At 40.5% G+C, this 22,239-nt stretch overlaps 1 protein-coding gene across 1 annotated transcript in view; it reads right to left on the bottom strand.

The window, feature by feature from the left end:
* The window catches only part of prex2 (phosphatidylinositol-3,4,5-trisphosphate-dependent Rac exchange factor 2), a 432,315-nt gene that overhangs the window by 338,379 nt on the left and 71,697 nt on the right, over positions 1–22,239 (bottom strand). The window contains exons 2-4 of the mRNA XM_034169827.1: positions 11,537–11,608; positions 6,582–6,704; positions 3,701–3,805 (exon numbers count right to left, since the gene is read on the bottom strand). Of these exons, the coding sequence (XP_034025718.1) occupies positions 3,701–3,805; positions 6,582–6,704; positions 11,537–11,608 (300 nt within the window). The remainder of the gene's footprint in view (positions 1–3,700; positions 3,806–6,581; positions 6,705–11,536; positions 11,609–22,239) is intronic.

Raw genomic sequence — 22,239 nt, 5'->3', positions numbered from 1 at the left:
TTCCAGCACGAGCGCGCCGCGAATGTAGAGTGCATGTGTTGTGGCCGAATGGTTATGCTAACTGCTGTACGAGTCGTTCGAGGCAGCTCCAATTTTTCACGACTGCCATTCAAACTTCAAACTTTGTCAGGCGATAGTGACTGTCAGTCTGCATCTCACTTTTAAATATGCGAGTGATTGGGGCATATTTGATTAAGATTGCTGTTGTTCATTCAGCTGCTCCCGGTTTTGTTCGGGGTCGCCACAGCAGATACAGCCAGATCCACATTGGTAACTGGCACAAGTTTTACGCCGGATGCCCTTCCTGACGCAACTCCAGTTTCACCTGGAGAAACACTCACAGCCGCTGGTGTTCCAAAGAGGTCTCCCATCCAAGTACTAACCAGATCCTACTCTGCTTAGCTTCTGAGATCTGACGGGATCAGGCTGACACAGATTAAGATATAATGTAAAATATACTCGTACATCAAATGGGGTTTTCAATGTTAAATACCCACAAAATATGTAATCTGGAGCAGATCCAAATCAAGGAACAGTCGGTAAAGGATACTACCCTATATAACGCTCTCAAATATGAAAAAAATTTGATCTTTTTTGACAGAGTTATGAATTTTTGAAAATTCGTTCAATGTTAAAGATAGCAATTTTCCCAGTTTTCCAAGACTTTTCCTGACTTTGCCTTTTGAGCTATGACCTTGAATTGAATCAGTTCTTGCCCATCAGGATATGAATCTTCTCTAAACTTTTACAATGATATATGAAAAATTGTGGGCTCCCGGCTGTTCACAAGCAAACAGACAAACAAGCAAGCAAACAAACTGGGACGAAAACAAAAGTAATTAGTCACAGGAGTGTTTTAGGGATAACAGTCTGCAGGTCACAGAGCTTTCCCTTATCGTGCACCTGCTTTGTGGAATGATCTCCCTGCATCAATAAAACAAGTCAGATTCTGTAGAGATTTTCAAGTCCAGACTGAAGATGCACTTATTTTCCCTTTTGGAAGGCTGGCATACTGGTATAGTATGTTACTATGCTTTCTACCCTTTTAAATTTTAAAGACTCTCTTTTCACTGTGCTGAAGCGCAGATCCCTGCCCCTGCATGCTCCTGCCCGAGATCCCTTGTCAGGATCTCGTTCAGGAGCATGCAGAAGCTCCAGCACATCCAGAACTGCGCTGCCCGGGTCCTGAGGAGGAGGCGCAAATAAGACCACATCACCCCCATACTTCAGTCCCTCCATTGGCTCCCGGTCCAGCAGAGGATTGATTACAAGATCTGCATGCTGACCTTCCCCGTGCCTCCATGGCCGCACCCTGGACTACTTGACAGAGCTCCTCATTCTACACACCACCAGCTGACACCACTGGTCCACTAACTCAAATTGCCTCTGCCAACCTCGGACCAAGCTCTGCACCATGGGGGACAGATCTTTTCAGGCAGCTGCCCCACGACTCTGGAATGCCATGCCCCAACACCTGAGAGCGCCACAGTCTGTGGAGTCTTTTAAAAAGCAGCTTAAACCATTTATGTTTAGAAAGGCTTTTAATGTGTAATTTTAATGTCTTTCTGTTTATTTTTTTTGCTGTAGCACTTTCAAATTTTCTTGTAAATGTAAAGTCCGTTATTAATAAAATGTATTATTATTATTATTATTATTATTAAATTAATTTAATTAGGAAACGGAGCGGCCGCACTCTCAACTTTATCTAAATTCTGGGTCTTTTAGTGAAGCTTAGGGCTCGTGGCCAGCGATCACCTTATTATTTCTTCTGTTTTTCTTGGTGCTTAATGCTGACCAAATGATACTGTAATTGTTGTCTTTTTGCCACCTGACTCTGTTTTTTCTCTCTGTTTGAGGTGCGACTCCATCCAGAGATGGGAGTGGGTGTCTTCTTCTGCGGGCCTCCTGTCCTGTGCACCAGCATAGACTCCCAAAATTTCCTGTATATTTGTTTTGTCAATTGTGTCTGTAGCATGGCCCAAGCAGAGGGTCACCCCTTTGAGTCTGGTCTGCTTGAGGTTTCTTGCTCAGAGGAAGTTCTTCCTTACCACTGTCACCTGTGTGCTTGCACTTGAGGCTGGCAAGGTTAGACCTTACTTGTGTGAAGCGCCTTGAGGCAACTTTGTTGTGATTTGGCGCTATATAATTGAAAATAAATTGAACTGAACATGGAACATTCCTGGAATAAAATACTGAAGCAGCTGAAACTGATAATGATGAGAGAATTTCAATCAATTTTAAAGGGTCGAGACAATAACACTCTTGATCAATGAAAATGCTTTTAGAATAATATTTGTAATCATTCTCAAGATTTTGCCAATTCACTTACCAACACTGATCACTACTGGATATTGTTTTATTTATTTTGCGATGTATGATATTTGTGCGTGTTTGTATCATGATTGTCATTGTAATATTTTTATGTTGCTTTCTTGGTCAGGTCTACTTTGTAAAAAAAAAAAAATCTCAATGAGGCTTTACCTGGTAAAATCTATAGGATAGGATCTATAGGATCTATAAATAGAAATAAACCAATCAGAGTGTCATCTGTCATCCCCTTTATGAACCGGGGAATGTCTATCATTTAGAATATTCCCCTTCCATCAGAATCTGTCATTTGTAAATTTGTTTCGGGACTTGTAAAAGTGTTCTTCTGTTTGTAAATTTGTTTCAAGGAAAATTAATGTCTATATTAAACATCATATCTCATCGCACTGAATTGAATTGTAGCCCATGTATCTAGTTATTGTTTTATAAAGGAGAGTTGCACACCCCTAATACATGTAAAAGACTAAAGGTAATTTTTTTAAATATATAAACAAATAAAACAGTTTAATATTCTAAAGGAGTAAAATGTTGATCAGACTTGAACCAGTTTATACATCGCCTGAGACTTGGCATTAAAACACCACTGCCCACATTCCACACATCTCTCCAGATATAGTTTAAGAGGTTGTGCAATTTTTATGAAACCACCAGTAAGAACAAATGTAAAGGGTTTTTGTGTGTCTGTGGTTGGGGTGAGGAAATGGAACAAATGTTCAACAGAGGTTAGAATGAGTAGTACCTTAGTAAGATTTAAGAAACTATTCAAAAAGAACATCATGTCTAAGTATCATAAAGAAGCAAATATAATTTGATTTATATGGAATGTTCAATTTATAAGTGGGACTTATTGTATATTTGAATGTGTGGGTATGTATATGCGTATGTAGATATATAGATATGGGTAAGTGTATATGTATATAAGCAGAGGGTCACCCCCAAGAGCCTGGTCTGCTTGAGGTTTCTTCCTTATAGGGAGTTTTTCCTCACCACAGTTGCCTAGTGCTCGCTCTGGGGGTTGGTAAGGTTAGTCCTTACTGGCGTAAAGTGCCTTGATTCGACTTTCTTGTGATCTGGTACTATATAAATATAATTATAAGTGAATAGTATATTGATGTGTATGTCTGTATGTCGACATGTAGTAGTGAATTTGTATTTATGTAAATATGACTGATTAGAATTGTTGGACTTGTACTAGCAGGGGTGGGCGCTAATAAGCTTTGCTTCAGCCCACACCCTTTCGGACTCACTAGTTTTGTCTGTTTGTTTGTGGAATTGTTCATTTTTTTTTCTATTTGAATATTTTGTGTGCCGAATAAAAAACTTTGTCACTTTGTCACTTGTCAAAATGTGCACGTTTACCGCCCCTGCTCACCAGTAAACATGTGCGGACACTCCTGATCTTATTGAGCTCCAGCAGCAGCCTCTGGGCCTTCTCGTGGTTCCCGCAGTACTCATCGTAAATCTGGAAACGACTCCTCTGCAAGAGCCAGACAAAGGAACAATAAGAATGATGCACAAAGGAGATACAACGAATTAAAGAGACAAGGTGAAAGAAAGCCGGTGACAAAGTGAGGAAAAAGAGAGGGGGCACCCGGAAATTAAAGAAAGAGATAAAGGCAACAGTGACTGAAAAAGAAACCACAGTGAGGTAAAAAGGCAGAAACAGGCTAAGAGGAGATGTATGAATTATAGAAATTATGGTGGGTATGTATTCCTCTCCATCCTCACAGGAAATACATAATGGATAGGGTGTGTGAAGGCCTGTAGTTGTATCCTGTCATCTGCCCTGCAGCAAGGTGAGATGTTCCACCAAAGCAATTCCTGTGCACCTCTGTTGTTTTTGACAAGCAGCAGTGCGCTCAGACTACAGTGCTCCAAAATCATCCACTTAATGTAAAGGAATAAAAAAAAATAGAACATCTTCAGCCAAGTCCCTCTACATCACAGCACAATGCTGATGCTGGGCACAGGACACTTGACGATGAACTGCAGTGTCCACATGCCACATTATAAAAGAGGTTAAGGTTATGAATATTTCTTGACTCAGATATTTTTAAGTGTAGTGAAAAGAGAGTCTTTAGTCAGCTAGAAGCAGTTTCCATGCCTGAGTCGTCTCGGGATTTTGATTTGTGCAGCCATTTGTCCAGCTGGCTTAGTTTTTGTGTGTTTGGGCAGTAAAATGTGATTGTGTAACTGTTCTTAGGCATCTGCAAATAACAGTAATGAAAACTGCAAATAGCGAGTGGAAATTTATCCAAGTTTGATTTCTCTAGGCTCAAGTCATCAGTTGTATCTGCAGGATCCTCCTAATATGAGGTCTTTTTTGGGGAGCGGAGAGACAGGTAGGGCTCAGTGGTAGTGGAGGCTACGCTCTGCATTATATCCAGTTTTCTCAGTAAGGTCTTTTCTACAAAACCCTAACTATAGTAATAGCAGCAAAATGTCAATTTTTTTCACCTGAATAAACAGCAGCAGCAGAGAAAAGTCAAAGCCAAGCAGCAGAATGAGAAGATTTATTACATTTTAACTATATACGCTAGTCTGCCTCAACACTTTGCATCAAAGCAACAAAGGAAATGTGTGTGATACAGTATATATATATATATATATATATATATATATATATATATATATATATATATAATGTTGAGTTTGCACTGGGGGTGCACAACTAACTGTATTACAATTGCAGTCTTGATTAATACCTCTGTGTGATCTCATTTCTTAATGACCAAGATGCTGATACATTTTCATTAGTGACATCAGCTGCATTAAATCAAGAATTCCTACTTTCCCATTTTGACATTAGACAAGCAGAAAATGGATGTAATATCAACAACAAAAGTCCCGTTATCTCTTATTCTCCACACCACCTACTTCAAGCCCACATTGATTGCATGATCATATTCCAATGGACCAAAATAGAAGAGTGAGTGTGTGTGTGTGTGTGTGTGTGTGTGTGTGTGTGTGTGTGTGTGTGTGTGTGTGTGTGTGTGTGTGTGTGTGTGTGTGTGTGTGTGTGTGTGTGTGTGTGTGTGTGTGTGTGTGTGTGTGTGTGTGTGTGTAAGACAGTCTACAGGTGTTTGGAGAACATTTTCTTTTTAAATAAGTGCAATAAACATTTATACTCAGGGAAAAAATTGTGACAGCAGTACTAAGTAGAGCTGAACCATTTATCATTTTTTTAATTCACAATTTGTGATTATAAACCTACGAAGGCTGTGATTATTTTACACTGTTTTTCCACATATATTAAACAGAAGTTGGGTGACAATGTAATCAAACTGCACCATAGTGTGTAACATGGAATTAGCCAAGGAGCTGATAGATCCCGCTTCGTCCATTTAATCCACTGACTCATCAAAAACCTCCCCAGCACACACTTAAAAACAGTGCCAGATTTCTACAGAATTATTAATCTAAAAAGGGACAGATCCACATTTGTGAACCGCTGTCCTCATATCTGTAAATTTTGAAGATGGCAGCAAATACTATATCCATCCAACCTCAATGTGTTTTGAACTTTTTAAACATTATTTATGACCTATGCAGATCATCAAATGACAAGAAATATAACATAAAAGAATAAAATGACAGCTGCATCATATTTAACTTAAACTGGCTCAAGTTGTGGCTCTGACAGTAGATTTTTACAAAAACTACCTAACTTGAATTGTTTATTTTATGTTGTCTGAGGGGGGCATGCAGAAAATGGCCCATTACTTCAGGAGCCATTAGTCCATGCCACTCTTTGGAAATATGAATCACTGCATGTCAGACAGCAAAATTCGCCAATAAAAGAACATCGTATTCCTCACATCCTTGGCATGTTCACTAATTGGATGAGATTAACATTTTTAGAAGTGAATAATATTTCAATGTTCTTTTCAGTAGTAATCCTGCATCGTGTTTTACAGGTACACAGTGAATACTGACTGACCTGAAGCTTGACTTTCAAAAATTTGAATCACAAATCAAAATGCAATTACAGTATGTCAGGAAAATCACAATTACATATTTTCTCAAACTGACACTCATTTTCTCTGAATCCTACAGCCCTAATGCACACATTCTCATTCATAGTAATAAGGAAACATAAACCTGAAACATGAAATGAATATGATCTATGTTAACAGCAAACGAGGAATAATCATGTATGAGAAAGAGCTTACAAAATAGTGTGTGGGGGGGGTTGACAAAGAAACATTAATAATAGTAAAAACAGTGCAGTGAGTGTGGTTCTCCTTCCTTACAAAGTGCAAGAAGCAGCGCCCAATTTCATGGTGAGCATGAGGGTCAGGCTGGAGCATCTCTTCCGCCATGCACAGGAAGTCTTTGTGAACGGCCAGAATCTCCTCGATGTTGGCGAATAAAACCTAAGAGAATGCAATTGAATAAAACAGTAAAACATAGAAGCGGGGTGCCTGAAGTGTTTGCCTGCCACCATACTTTTCCAGCTTGTGCAGTTCCTGTTTGCTAAGTTCCATCCTGAATCAATACTTTTTCATAAGCTGCTTTATTGTGGCCAGTGGTGCCAGGGGAGGAATGTATGAGTCCACAGAATAAGCATTGAGGATTCTTTGTAATGCCCATCTTAGCTTGATATGTTGAATTTCAAGCATTATTAAAAGTTCATTCACAGTGAAGTTAATGTGGAGCACATTTCCAAACTCTTTTGTGTGGAAGCTTTGCCTTCATGTGGCACTGACTTCTGCTCCCATTCTTGTGGCCCTATTAAAGGATAAAGTAATGCGCTGAGTGGATGGAGAAAGAGGCCTTGCGTAAAATCAGTGAATGCAAAACAGAAGTCATTTACTGGTGTCACAAAGCCGAATGTGACATCACAGTCGGCTGTTCAAACACGTAATGCCACGTGTGTTCCTAAACTAACAGATATCGAAAGACATTTCTTCCAAAACAGGCAGTAAATATCCACTTGGTGCAAGTTTACCTTCAGGAATAAGCAAACTCTGTGAAACAGCCACAGTTGGCTCAAGTATCAGAAGATCCTTTAGAATCCTTCAGCTGGACTCATTTATAAATACATTATATTTACAGCTGCTTCCTGGATCGCCCACTTCTTGTCCATACAGAATTTAGTTATTTTGGGTTGAAAAAACTGGCTGAAACAAGGGAGCCACTTTAATTAGTTATTTAATGTTGTGTAGAAAAGCTTCTAAAAGCACTCAAACAAATACAATTTAGAATTTTAGCACCAAAAAAAAAGGGTTTTCGCAATCATTCTTACTCTTGATTTATGCACACTTTGGGAGTTATCTGACAACCCACAAAAAGCACAAGCATAGTGGAGCACAAGAGTTATGGCGCGGTTGTCATTTTCCCAGTACCCACATATTGTTATATGGCTGGGGGGGCCTGGCTGCCGGTTTGTTTGTCTTTTTGTTTTCCTCCCAGGTGGCGTGCATTTGGGACTGAGTGGCTGTGTTGCTGAGGCTGTCAGGACCTCACCCTGATCACCTGCGACTCGTCAGGACTCACAGCTGAGGTGCATCTGGATGGATTGGAGCATGTTGGCATTTAAGACTGGAGTGCACAGTGTGTATTTGCCAGAGACTCGACCTTGTGACCAGACGGGTGAGATCGTCGTCTTGGGAGCCATCTCATCAGCAGCGGACGCTGAGAATGTCCAGGTTTGATGCACGGTCTGTGAAAGAGGAGGGGGTGAGGTCTCACGCTCGTCAGCACACTTCCTGAGGTACGTTGGATTTTGTGACTAACAGTTATACAGTCAGTAAATGTGGTGTCCCTCACACCTTATTGTATTGAGCTGTATGTTAGTCATGTATCAGCTTCCACTGCGGTGGAGTTTTGTGAACGGGATGTTCCATGCCTGCAGGTTGGGAAGCTGATCAGTAATCAAGCCAGGAAGTGTTTGCTGTTTGTACACCTTTAAGTGTTCTGTGTGTAGAGTGTGGACTCACATAATGGTTCCTTCTTTCACAGACTCGGTTGTTGCGGCCACCTGGGGGGTGTCGGCGGGGTCCTTGGGTCCGAAACAGCTTCTGGCTCCGGACCGTTAGCGCTGCTGGGAGCGCACCACGCCAGGCCGCACCTTTCTGTTATTACATTTTCACTGTTATGTATTAAATTCAGTTAGCCTTTGTACCGTGCTCTGCTTATTTCATACTGGGTCCTTCAAACGCTGGTCGGTTCTCCGAGCTGCGTCCGACACATAACACATATTCCATATAGGAAGTGCATTTGGGCTCATCTCGGCAGTAAGATGTGTTACTGGTGCATCCTTTATAGTCAGGAAGTACAAAGTTCCACCTGGTCTAAAGTTGAATGCAGAGGTTTTCTGACAGAGCACAGTATTCACATATGCCTTACACAAAGGGGTTTATGATGTGCATACAATCTAGTTGTACATATGGGGGTGCATATTAGAACATCACATGAAACTGAAATTGAACCAAAGACAAAAATTACCAATAAATGTCAACGAAAATATCAAATATAATATATCTCATTTGCACTGGTTTTCTCCCACGCTGGGTCCACGGGCACTGAGGGATAAGGAGAGATCATTTTGTTAGAGAAAGAGTAGCAGGTGCTGCATGAGGTGCTCATATGCTTCACCTCAGGGAGCTGTGGTGGACAACTGTTGCTATCATTCATGCACTTTAACATTTTTACCTGCAGATTCCTGTCTTGACCAGAAAACCTTCTTCTGTGTTCAACATCTAAATAATAATGCAATAGTGCACCTGTTAATTAAAGGAAATTAAGTGACATTCTGATTGATCTATTTCATGTTATGACTAAAATACATCCATGACTACTTAAGTGACAATATACAGTCCCTTTGTGCCCTGTGGCCTACTCTGCATTCAGATTACTTCCTGTGGAAATGCCACAGTTGAGTTGGATATGGCCCAAATGCACATGCGCTATGCATTTTACAGCATTCATCACAGATAGGACATATTCTGCCTTGAACAAACATAGTGCAAACCACTGTACTAGAGCAAGTGAAGTCTTACTGTATTTACAGAAGGATCTGCCCTAACAGCCATTTATAGTCCCAAACCTTCCCTTTAAGGCTGCAGAACTGTCATTCATTTCTGTCCAGCAACATGAAGAAATCCACAGAGACAAAAACAGAAGTTTTGACTAAAAAGAAGAAGCAAAACATACAATGACCCATCCCCACTCTGTACACAGGGATGTGTATTCACGCATCATCCTCCCACCAATATGAACTGAAAACAAAGAACTACAGGCCAATGTCAAAACTTCCATTCTTGTCAAAAATTTTGGAGAAAAATTAGCACAACAGCTCACTTCTTTTTTTACAGAAGCATAAAATATTAGACTAAAAGCCAGTCGGCTTTTCGCAAAATGCATTCAACACAAATGGCATTACTGAGGATTTCAAGTGATATCATGATGGCAGCCGACTCTGGACAATAAACAGTTGTGCTTTTATTGGATTTCTCTGCAGTTTTTGACACTATTGATCATAAGATTCTGATTAATAGACTGGGGCAATTTTAGAATGGTTCTCCTCATACCTCTCTGACCGAAGTTTTAGCGTTTCTATAAAACAGTTTCTGTCTGAATTAAGACATCTTACCTGTGGGGAACCTATGCTGATGATATCCAGCTGTACTGTTCTTTTAAGACTACTGAGTTCCACAAATTATCTTTCTTAAGGAACTGCTTGTCTAACATCAACCAGTGGTTCAGTGATAATTACTTACAACTGAATTCGGAGAAAACAGAAACTCCAATTGTTGCCCCTGACAGTGTCCTTCCTCTAATAAAACCACACATAGGTCCACCCCTATGTGTGGAACCTAGGTGTTATTTTTGAATGTCGTTAGAGCATCACTTTAAACAGTTAATAACTGTTTCTTTCATTTCCACAATACTTCTAAATCAAAATCCCTTGTGTCCAGGGTTGAATTGGAGATGATTATTCACACTTTTGTAATAGTCTTTTTAGCTGTTTTATAAGAAGGATAAGAAGGAGCTTGACCACATTCAGGTCGTCCAGAATTCTGCTGCAATGCTTTTGACTGGAACACACACACACACCCACACACACACCAATATCATGCCAGTTTTAGCCTCCCTTCACTGGTTACCTGTGAAGTTTAGAATTTTAAAATCTTGACCCTAGCTTTTAAAGCTTTGCATGGTCAGGCTCCTCCTTACAACTCTGACCTGCAACAGCTGCACAATCCACCCGCAGTCTGAGATCAGTTGGCCAGGTGTTACTTATGATCTCAAAAACCAATTTTAAGATGCCAGGTGATCTCTCCTTTGAAGCAGTACCACCTAGGCTGCGGAACATTTTGCCTCTTTACCTTCGCTATCTAGACACCGTTGATGTATTTAAACAGAAATTAAAGACTTTTCTTTTTAAACAGGCTTTTAGTTAGACAAGGGTTTTTATTGTTTTACTCTTTATATTGTGTTTTCCTGTGTTTAAAATGATATTTTTAAATGTATTTTTTAATGTGTCTTTTCTGTATTTTATGTATTTCACTTGTTTGCTTTGGGAAAACAAAAATATAACAACTAAATAAAAGTTTATTTACCACTCTTGCCAATGTGTTTGTTCAGGGGGTGCGTAAGGTTTAATCTTGCTCATGTAATGCACCTTGGGGTGACTTATATTGTGATTTGGTGCTGCATAAACACATTGAAATTGATCTGAATTAAAGTCTATTGGAAAAATAAAAATTTTGTGCTGGTTTTATGATGCCCATGTTGGCTGGTGGACAGCATCAAGATGGAGCTCTTCACAAGGGCAGATGCAGCAGATTGAGGAAGGCGAGGGAGGTTCAGCATCTGCTTGTGACAGGATAAAGGGATCAGGTAGTCAAAGGAGGATGAGAAAAAGGCCTTGAGAAGCAATGCTTCACTATGCCCAATATACATATCAAAGTAGAGTTGGACATGCCCCATATGCACTGGGTGCCTTCGAACAAGCGCTTTTGAGTGTCAACATAAGGCTCGTGATGTTATCCCTAGGACAGAGCAACTTGGTATTCGGTGTCTTGTTCATACACACCCCAACGCACAGTCAGGAGTAGTCAAGACACAATCCTCAGATACTTGATGGAAAAATTGTTCTAGCACCTGAGCCATGGTCTAACTCGGCATCAGCCACCCTGAACATGTTTCCAAATCCTGATTGTGCACCTCCTCACACACCCTCACACACTGTCACACTCACCTTAACTGTCTCATCTGTGATGTTCTTATCAAGTTTGGTGGCTGCATACTGGTTGAGACGATGTAGAAACACCTACAGGAAAGGTATAAAATGAAAGCAGCAGTCAACGTTTCCACACCTGCTCTGGGATTATTTATGTCTTTTTAACATAAATTATTTAATTATTTCTGGCTATTTAACAATAAAACAAGAGTGTATATTTGAGTGTTTATGTGCAGCTGTAACACTTGGCTGCCAGAGCAAAACGGCAACAATGACAGACACCTGATACACATGAAATAAAATCTTTGTGAAGATATTAAATATTACTTTAGTGCATGATGTTTCAAATGTGATATTAAGTGGTGAGGATTAGGCCGCTTTTAGTTTCTCTCAGGGTGCTTTACAGTACATGCTCTCAGCATCCCATTTAGTACTAAAGGATACCTCCTGAAAGTAAAACATTTAGGATTCATGCTTTTAAATTGAGTCTTATGTTCTGACAGAGGAAAAATTACTTGCAGTATTATCTTCACTGTACCTGATTGAGTGATTTTCAATAAGACATCCATCAGTAAGCAACAGAAAAGATGCATTATGTTTATTCAGGCAAGTCTTTGACAGACAGGAATCTGTCTTCATTTAAAAGCTCAGAGGAAAACAAACAGGTACCATCACAATTTGATTTTGATTGATCATTGTGTCTCTAATGCACTTCGGTTCATGGAACTGTTGGTGAGGACAGCAGAGAAAATCACTGGGGCTTCTCTTCCCTCCACTCAGGACATCGCACCCAAGTGCTGCATGTCCCGAGCCAGGAGTATTATCAGTGACTCCTCACACCCCATCACAGACTGTTTTCTCTGCTCGTCTCTGGAAAGAGGTTCTGTAGCATCTGGTGCAGGACCAGAAGGTTCTTCAATAGCTTTTCCCCTCAGACCATCAGACTGCTGAACCCCTAAAACATGCTGCTCGTGTCTCTATCTTCTAATTACTTGGAAAAAAAATTTTTTTTTACACTACTGTCAACTCCACAGGTCACTTTACTACTGCAACTAACTCTATATTTACATTGCATCCAGAAAGTATTCACTGCGCTTCACGTTTTCCACATTTTATTACAGGATGTTACAGTCTTATTCCGAAATGGAGTAAATTCATTTTTGCACCTTTGGCAGCAATCACAGCCTCAACTCTTCTTCAATATGATGCCACAAGCTTGGTGCACCTATATTTGACCAGTTTTGTCCATTCCTCTTTGCAGCACTTCTGAAGCTCCATCAGGTTGGATGGGGAGCACCAGTACACAGCCATTTTCAGATCTTTCTAGAGATGTTCAATCCGATTCAGGTCTGGGCTCTGGCTGGACCACTCAAGGACATTCACAGAGTTGTCCTGAAGACACTCCTTTGATATCTTGGCTGTGTGCTTAGAGCCATTGTCCTGCTGAAAGATGAACTGTCACCCCAGTCTGAGGTCAAGAGCGCTCTGGAGCAGGTTTTCATCCAGGATGTCTCTGTAAATTGCTGCACTCATCTTTCTTTCAATCCTGACTAGTCTCCCAGTTCCTGATGCTGAAAAAACATCCCCACAGCATGATGCTGCAACCACCATGCTTCACTGTAGGGATGGTGCCTGGTTTCCTCCAAACATGATGCCTGGCATTCATGACAGAGTTCAATCTTTGTCTCATCAGACCAGAGTCTTTTTTTTTCTCATGACTTGAGAGTCCTTCAGATGCCTTTTGGCAAACTCCAGGTGGGCTGTCATGTGCCTTTTACTAAGGAGTGGCTTCCATCTGGCCACTTTATCATAAAGGCCTGAGTGGTGGATTAATTCAATCAATTCAATTCAATCAATTTTTTTATATAGCGCCAAATCACAACAAACAGTTGCCTCAAGGCGCTTTATATTGTAAGGCAAGGCCATACAATAATTATGTAAAACCCCAACGGTCAAAACGACCCCCTGTGAGCAAGCACTTGGCTACAGTGGGAAGGAAAAACTCCCTTTTAACAGGAAGAAACCTCCAGCAGAACCAGGCTCAGGGAGGGGCAGTCTTCTGCTGGGACTGGTTGGGGCTGAGGGAGAGAACCAGGAAAAAGACATGCTGTGGAGGGGAGCAGAGATCGATCACTAATGATTAAATGCAGAGTGGTGCATACAGAGCAAAAAGAGAAAGAAACAGTGATTGAGATTGGCCTATAATTAGCTAAGATAGCTGGGTCAAGTGATGGCTTTTTAAGTAATGGTTTAATTACTGCCACCTTAGAAGCCTGTGGTACATAGCCAACTAACAAAGATAGATTGATCATATTTAAGATCGAAGCATTAAATAATGGTAGGGCTTCCTTGAGCAGCCTGGTAGGAATGGGGTCTAATAAACATGTTGATGGTTTGGATGAAGTAACTAATGAAAATAACTCAGACAGAACAATCGGAGAGAAAGAGTCTAACCAAATACCGGCATCACTGAAAGCAGCCAAAGATAACGATACGTCTTTGGGATGGTTATGAGTAATTTTTTCTCTAATAGTTAAAATTTTGTTAGCAAAGAAAGTCATGAAGTCATTACTAGTTAAAGTTAATGGAATACTCAGCTCAATAGAGCTCTGACTCTTTGTCAGCCTGGCTACAGTGCTGAAAAGAAACCTGGGGTTGTTCTTATTTTCTTCAATTAGTGATGAGTAGAAAGATGTCCTAGCTTTACGGAGGGCTTTTTTATAGAGCAACAGACTCTTTTTTCCAGGCTAAGTGAAGATCTTCTAAATTAGTGAGACGCCATTTCCTCTCCAACTTACGGGTTATCTGCTTTAAGCTGCGAGTTTGTGAGTTATACCACGGAGTCAGACACTTCTGATTTAAAGCTCTCTTTTTCAGAGGAGCTACAGCATACAAAGTTGTCTTCAATGACGATGTAAAACTATTGACAAGATACTCTATCTCACTTACAGAGTTTAGGAAGCTACTCTGCACTGTGTTGGCATATGGCATTAGAGAACATAAAGAAGGAATCATATCCTTAAACCTAGTTACAGCGCTTTCTGAAAGACTTCTAGTGTAATGAAACTTATTCCCCACTGCTGGGTAGTCCATCAGAGTAAATGTAAATGTTATTAAGAAATGATCAGACAGAAGGGAGTTTTCAGGGAATACTGTTAAGTCTTCTATTTCCATACCATAAGTCAGAACAAGATCTAAGATATGATTAAAGTGTTGGGTGGACTCATTTACTTTTTGAGCAAAGCCAATAGAGTCTAATAATAGATTAAATGCAGTGTTGAGGCTGTCATTCTCAGCATCTGTGTGCATGTTAAAATCGCCCACTATAATTATCTTATCTGAGCTAAGCACTAAGTCAGACAAAAGGTCTGAAAATTCACAGAGAAACTCACAGTAACGACCAGGTGGACGATAGATAATAACAAATAAACTGGTTTTTGGGACTTCCAATTTGGATGGACAAGACTAAGAGACAAGCTTTCAAATGAATTAAAGCTCTGTCTGGGTTTTTGATTAATTAATAAGCTGGAATGGAAGATTTCTGCTAATCCTCCACCCCGGCCCGTGCTACGAGCATTCTGACAGTTAGTGTGACTCGGGGGTGTTGACTCATTTAAACTAACATATTCATCCTGCTGTAACCAGGTTTCTGTTAGGCAAAATAAATCAATATGTTGATCAATTATTATATCATTTACCAACAGGGACTAAGAAGAGAGAGACCTAATGTTTAATAGACCACATTTAACTGTTTTAGTCTGTGGTGCAGTTGAAGGTGCTATATTATTTTTTCTTTTTGAATTTTTATGCTTAAATAGATTTTTGCTGGTTATTGGTAGTCTGGGAGCAGGCACCGTCTCTACGGGGATGGGGTAATGAGGGGATGGCAGGAGGAGAGAAGCTGCAGAGAGGTGTGTAAGACTACAACTCTGCTTCCTGGTCCCAACCCTGGATAGTCACGGTTTGGAGGATTTAAGAAAATTGGCCAGATTTCTAGAAATGAGAGCTGCTCCATCCAAAGTGGGATGGATGCCGTCTCTCCTAACAAGACCAGGTTTTCCCCAGAAGCTTTGCCAATTATCTATGAAGCCCACCTCATTTTTTGGACACCACTCAGACAGCCAGCAATTCAAGGAGAACATGCGGCTAAACATGTCACTCCCGGTCCGATTGGGGAGGGGCCCAGAGAAAACTACAGAGTCCGACATTGTTTTTGCAAAGTTACACACCGATTTAATGTTAATTTTAGTGACCTCCGATTGGCGTAACCGGGTGTCATTACTGCCGACGTGAATTACAATCTTACCAAATTTACGCTTAGCCTTAGCCAGCAGTTTCAAATTTCCTTCAATGTCGCCTGCTCTGGCCCCCGGAAGACAATTGACTATGGTTGCTGGTGTCGCTAACTTCACATTTCGCAAAACAGAGTCGCCAATAACCAGAGTTTGATCCTCGGCGGGTGTGTCGTCGAGTGGGGAAAAATGGTTAGAGATGTGAACGGGTTGGCGGTGTACACGGGGCTTCTGTTTAGGGCTACGCTTCCTCCTCACAGTCACCCAGTCAGCCTGCTTTCCCGGCTGCTCGGGATCTGCCAGGGGGGAACTAACGGCGGCTAAGCTACCTTGGTCCGCACCGACTACAGGGGCCTGGCTAGCTGTAGAATTTTCCACGGTGCGGAGCCGAGTCTCCAATTCGCCCAGCCTGGCCTCCAAAGCTACGAATAAGGTACACTTATTACAAGTACCGTTACTGCTAAAGGAGGCCGAGGAATAACTAAACATTTCACACCCAGAGCAGAAATGTGCGGGAGAGACAGGAGAAGCCGCCATGCTAAATCGGCTAAGAGCTAGTAGCTACGCTAAGCTAGCGGATTCCTAAAAACACGCAAAGTGAATAATGTGTAAATAATTTAGAGGTGATTCAGCAGAAGGAGTGCTTTAGTTAAGGCACGTAAAGATTACACTGGGAAACAAATCGTAATCTAGATAACTAGATCAATCTAACTGCGCAGATTAAACAGCTAACAGATACAGAAAAACACCGCTGTGCTCCGGAACAGGAAGTGATACAATACCGCAGTGAGAGCCAACCACCAGTAGAGGCAAGCCTACTGCATCTACTGCAGAGATGGCTGTCCTTCTGGAAGGTTCTCCTCTCTCCACAGAGAAACACTGGAGCTCTGACAGAGTGACCATCGGGCTCTTGATCACCTACTTGACTAAGGCCGTTTCTACCCCGATCGCTGAGTTTAGATGGGTGGCCAAATCTAGGAAGAGTCCTGGTGGATCTGAAATTCTTCCATTTACGGATGATATAGGCCACTGTGCTCGCTGGCACCTTCAAAGCAACAGAAATGTTTTTGTACCCTTCCCCAGATTTGTACCTCAAGACAATCCTGTCTCAGAGGTCTACAGACAATTCCTTTGACTTCATGCTTGGTTTTTGCTCTGACATGCGCTGTCAGCTATGGGCCCTTATATGTAAACAGGTGTGTGTCTTTCCAAATCATGTCCAATCGACTGAATTTACACTAGGTGGACTCCAATTAAACTGTAGAAACACCTCAAGGATGATCAGTAGAACCAGGATGCACATGCGCTCAATTTTGAGCTTCATAGCAAAAGCTGTGAAAACTTATGTACATGTGATTTCTTAGTTTTTTTTTTTTTCTAAATTTGCAAAAATCTCTAAAACTGTTTTTCACATAGTCATTATGGGGTATTGTCTGCAGAATTTTGAGGAAAAAAATAAATGTAATCAATTTTGGAATAAGGGTGTAACATACCAAAATTTGGAAAAAGAGAACCACTGTGAATACTTTACACATGCACTGGATAATATTTTTAGATTTTTAATCTTGTTCTGAGCCCACTGGAATGAAATTTCATTCTGTGCACATTTGTTGAACACCGAATGACAATAAAAAGTGTCTATCTATCTATCTATTGGGAGGCTGTGAAGAAAACCTAATATAAAGCTCAAGACAGACTGGATTATCATCACACCAGTAGGCACCAATCAACGCAATGAGATGATGGACAACATAAGGACAGTAGCAAAAATCAATGTGACTTCATCCACATTAATATGGAAATATGTCACCAAACAACCTTTAAGTGCAAATTGCACCAAACGACTTTTATCCCACATACGTACAGCATTTGCTAATTGTATAATATACATACAATTATACACACACACACACACACATATATATATATATATATATATATATATATATATATATATATATATATATATATATCACACAGGGAAACAAGATGCACTGCTAAATTTTCATCTATGTTTAAAGTTACAGTGTGTCAGGTGTAGTGCCACCTAGTGATGAGGTCACAGACTGCATTGACCAATGATTCATATTTCAAAAGTGTGATATGGGCTAATGGCCCCTCAGTGCCAAAAGTAATGGCCCATTTTCTCCAGAGGATGGCCCATCTTAGACGTCAGTGGGCCTATAACAAGTAAATCCTTTTGGCTTCTCCCTTGTTTTCAATCAGGGTTGCCATAGCAAATCTGACATGGACCTGCATGTTGATTTGGCACCCGTTTTACTTTGGAAGCCCTTCCTGACACAATTCCATGTTACATGGAGAACAGCCAGGGGTGGGGTTTAAACTGGGAACCTTGCACACTGGAAACAAGCACACAAACCACTTTTCCACCACCCCTGTCTATCAATGAGCCTATGCAAAGCTGAATAAAGTAAAATAAAGAAGTCAAGATTTGTCATGGGCTTTTTGTTTCATCCATTGTAAAAGCCACACCTTGAGTCAATTTAAGTTGAAGTTAAATGTGAGGCAAATTTCATATTTTATGTCATTTGATGCTATGCATAGGTCATAAATAATCTTTAAAAGGTTAAAAACACATTAATATTAGCCTAAATCAAATCAAATCAATTATATTTATATAGCGCCAAATCACAACAAACAGTTGCCCCAAGGTGCTTTATATTGTAAGGCAAAGCCATACAATAATTACGGAAAAACCCCAACAGTCAAAACGACCCCCTGTGAGCAAGCACTTGGCGACAGTGGGAAGGAAAAACTCCCTTTTAACAGGAAGAAACCTCCAGCAGAACCAGGCTCAGGGAGGGGCAGTCTTCTGCTGGGACTGGTTGGGGCTGAGGGAGAGAACCAGGAAAAAGACATACTGTGGAGGGGAGCAGAGATCAATCACTAATGATTAAATGCAGAGTGGTGCATACAGAGCAAAAAGAGAAAGAAACATTCAGTGCATCATGGGAAGCCCCCAGCAGTCTAAGTCTATAGCAGCATAACTAAGGGATGGTTCAGGGTCACCTGATCCAGCCCTAACTATAAGCTTTAGCAAAAAGGAAAGTTTTAAGCCTAATCTTAAAAGTAGAGAGGGTGTCTGTCTCCCTGATCCGAATTGGGAGCTGGTTCCAGAGGAGAGGAGCCTGAAAGCTGAAGGCTCTGCCTCCCATTCTACTCTTACAAACCCTAGGAACTACAAGTAAGCCTGCAGTCAGAGCGAAGCGCTCTATTGGGGCGATATGGTACTAAGAGGTCCCTAAGATAAGATGGGACCTGATTATTCAAAACCTTATAAGTAAGAAGAAGAATTTTAAATTCTATTCTAGAATTAACAGGAAGCCAATGAAGAGAGGCCAATATGGGTGAAATATGCTCTCTCCTCTAGCTGCAGCATTTTGAATTAACTGAAGGCTTTTCAGGGAACTTTTAGGACAACCTGATAATAATGAATTACAATATTCCAGCCTAGAGGAAATAAATGCATGAATTAGTTTTTCAGCATCACTCTGAGACAAAACATTTCTAATTTTAGAGATATTGCGCAAATGCAAAAAAGCAGTCCTACATATTTGTTTAATATGCGCATTGAATGACATATCCTGATCAAAAATGACTCCAAGATTTCTCACAGTATTACTAGAGGTCAGGGTAATGCCATCCAGAGTAAGGATCTGGTTAGACACCATGTTTCTAAGATTTGTGGGGCCAAGTACAATAACGCCAGTTTTATCTGAGTTTAAAAGAAGGAAATTAGAGGTCATCCATGTCCTTATGTCTGTAAGACAATCCTGCAGTTTAGCTAATTGGTGTGAGTCCTCTGGCTTCATGGATAGATAAAGCTGGGTATCATCTGCGTAACAATGAAAATTTAAGCAATGCCGTCTAATAATACTGCCTAAGGGAAGCATGTATAAAGTGAATAAAATTGGTCCTAGCACAGAACCTTGTGGAACTCCATAATTAACCTTAGTCTGTGAAGAAGATTCCCCATTTACATGAACAAATTGTAATCTATTAGATAAATATGATTCAAACCACCGCAGCGCAGTGCCTTTAATACCTATGGCATGCTCTAATCTCTGTAATAAAATTTTATGGTCAACAGTATCAAAAGCAGCACTGAGGTCTAACAGAACAAGCACAGAGATGAGTCCACTGTCTGAGGTCATAAGAAGATCATTTGTAACCTTCACTGATGCTGTTTCTGTACTACGATGAATTCTAAACCCTGACTGAAACTCTTCAAATAGACCATTCCTCTGCAGATGATCAGTTAGCTGTTTTACAACTACCCTTTCAAGAATTTCTGAGAGAAAAGGAAGGTTGGAGATTGGCTTATAATTAGCTAAGATATCTGGGTCAAGTGATGGCTTTTTAAGTAATGGTTTAATTACTGCCACCTTAAAAGCCTGTGGTACATAGCCAACAAAGATAGATTGATCATATTTAAGATTGAAGCATTAATTACTGGTAGGGCTTCCTTGAGCAGCCTGGTAGGAATGGGGTCTAATAGACATGTTGATGGTTTGGAGGAAGCAACTAATGAAAATGACTCAGACAGAACAATCGGAGAGAAAGAGTCTAACCAAATACCGGCATCACTGAAAGCAGCCAAAGAGAACGATATGTCTTTGGGATGGTTATGAGTAATTGTTTCTCTAGTAGTTAAAATTTATTAGCAAAGAAAGTCATGAAGTCATTACTAGTTAAAGTTAAAGGAATACTCGACTCAATAGAGCTCTGACTCTTAGTCAGCCTGGCTACAGTGCTGAAAAGAAACCTGGGGTTGTTCTTATTTTCGTCAATTAGTGATGAGTAGTAAGATGTCCTAGCTTTACGGAGGGCTTTTTTATAAAGCAACAAACTCTTTTTCCAGGCTAAGTGAAGATCTTCTAAATTAGTGAGATGCCATTTCCTCTCCAATTTACGGGTTATCTGCTTTAAGCTGCGAGTCTGTGAGTTATACCACGGAGTCAAGCACTTCTGATTTAAGGCTCTCTTTTTCAGAGGAGCTACAGCATCCAAAGTTGTCCTCAATGAGGATATAAAACTATTGACGAGATAATCTATCTCACTCACAGAGTTTAGGAAGCTACTCTGCCCTGTGTTGGTATATGGCATTGGAGAACATAAAGAAGGAATCATATCCTTAAACCTAGTTACAGCGCTTTCTGAAAGACTTCTACTGTAATGAAACTTATTCCCCACTGCTGGGTAGTCCATCAGAGTAAATGTAAATGTTATTAAGAAATGATGAGACAGAAGGGGGTTTTCAGGGAATACTGTTAAGTCTTCAATTTCCATACCATAAGTCAGAACAAGATCTAAGGTATGATTAAAGTGGTGGGTGGTCTCATTTACATTTTGACCAAAGCCAATCGAGTCTAACAATAGATTAAATGCAGTGTTGAGGCTGTCATTCTCAGCATCTATGTGGATGTTAAAATCGCCCACTATAATTATCTTATCTGAGCTAAGCACTAAGTCAGACAAAAGATCTGAAAATTCACAGAGAAACTCACAGTAATGACCAGGTGGACGATAGATAACAACAAATAAAACTGGTTTTTGGGACTTCCAATTTGGATGGACAAGACTAAGAGACAAGCTTTCAAATGAATTAAAGCTCTGTCTGGGTTTTTGATTAATTAATAAGCTGGAGTGGAAGATTGCTGCTAATCCTCCCCCTCGGCCCGTGCTACGAGCATTCTGACAGTGTGACTCGGGGGTGTTGACTCATTTAAACTAACATATTCATCCTGCTGTAACCAAGTTTCTGTAAGGCAGAATAAATCAATATGTTGATCAATTATTATATCATTTACTAACAGGGACTTAGAAGAGAGAGATCTAATGTTTAATAGACCACATTTAACTGTTTAGTCTGTGGTGCAGTTGAAGGTGGTATATTATTTTTTCTTTTTGAATTTTTATGCTTAAATAGATTTTTGCTGGTTATTGGTGGTCTGGGAGCAGGCACCGTCTCTACGGGGATGGGCCAATGGCAGGGGGAGAGAAGCTGCAGAGAGGTGTGTAAGACTACAACTCTGCTTCCTGGTCCCAACCCTGGATAGTCAAGGTTTGGAGGGTTTAATAAAATTGGCCAGATTTCTAGAAATGAGAGCTGCTCCATCCAAAGTGGGATGGATGCCGTCTCTTCTAACAAGACCAGGTTTTCCCCAGAAGCTTTGCCAATTATCTATGAAGTCCACCTCATTTTTATAAGGTGGGTTATAAAGGCTAACTTTTTGGTTAGCTGTGCCCACCACTGGATGGTGCCTTCAAAACACTTTACCAGACACTTTATTCACAACCAAAGCAGTAAAACAAAGAAAAGATAAAAAAAATTTTTGGGGACTTCCAATTTGGATGGACAAGACTAAGAGTCAAGCTTTCAAATGAATTAAAGCTCTGTCCGGGTTT

The sequence above is a fragment of the Thalassophryne amazonica genome, chromosome 1, assembly GCF_902500255.1.
Source record: "Thalassophryne amazonica chromosome 1, fThaAma1.1, whole genome shotgun sequence".
NCBI lineage: Eukaryota > Metazoa > Chordata > Actinopteri > Batrachoidiformes > Batrachoididae > Thalassophryne > Thalassophryne amazonica.
This window is presented reverse-complemented; position numbering and strand designations above follow the sequence as displayed.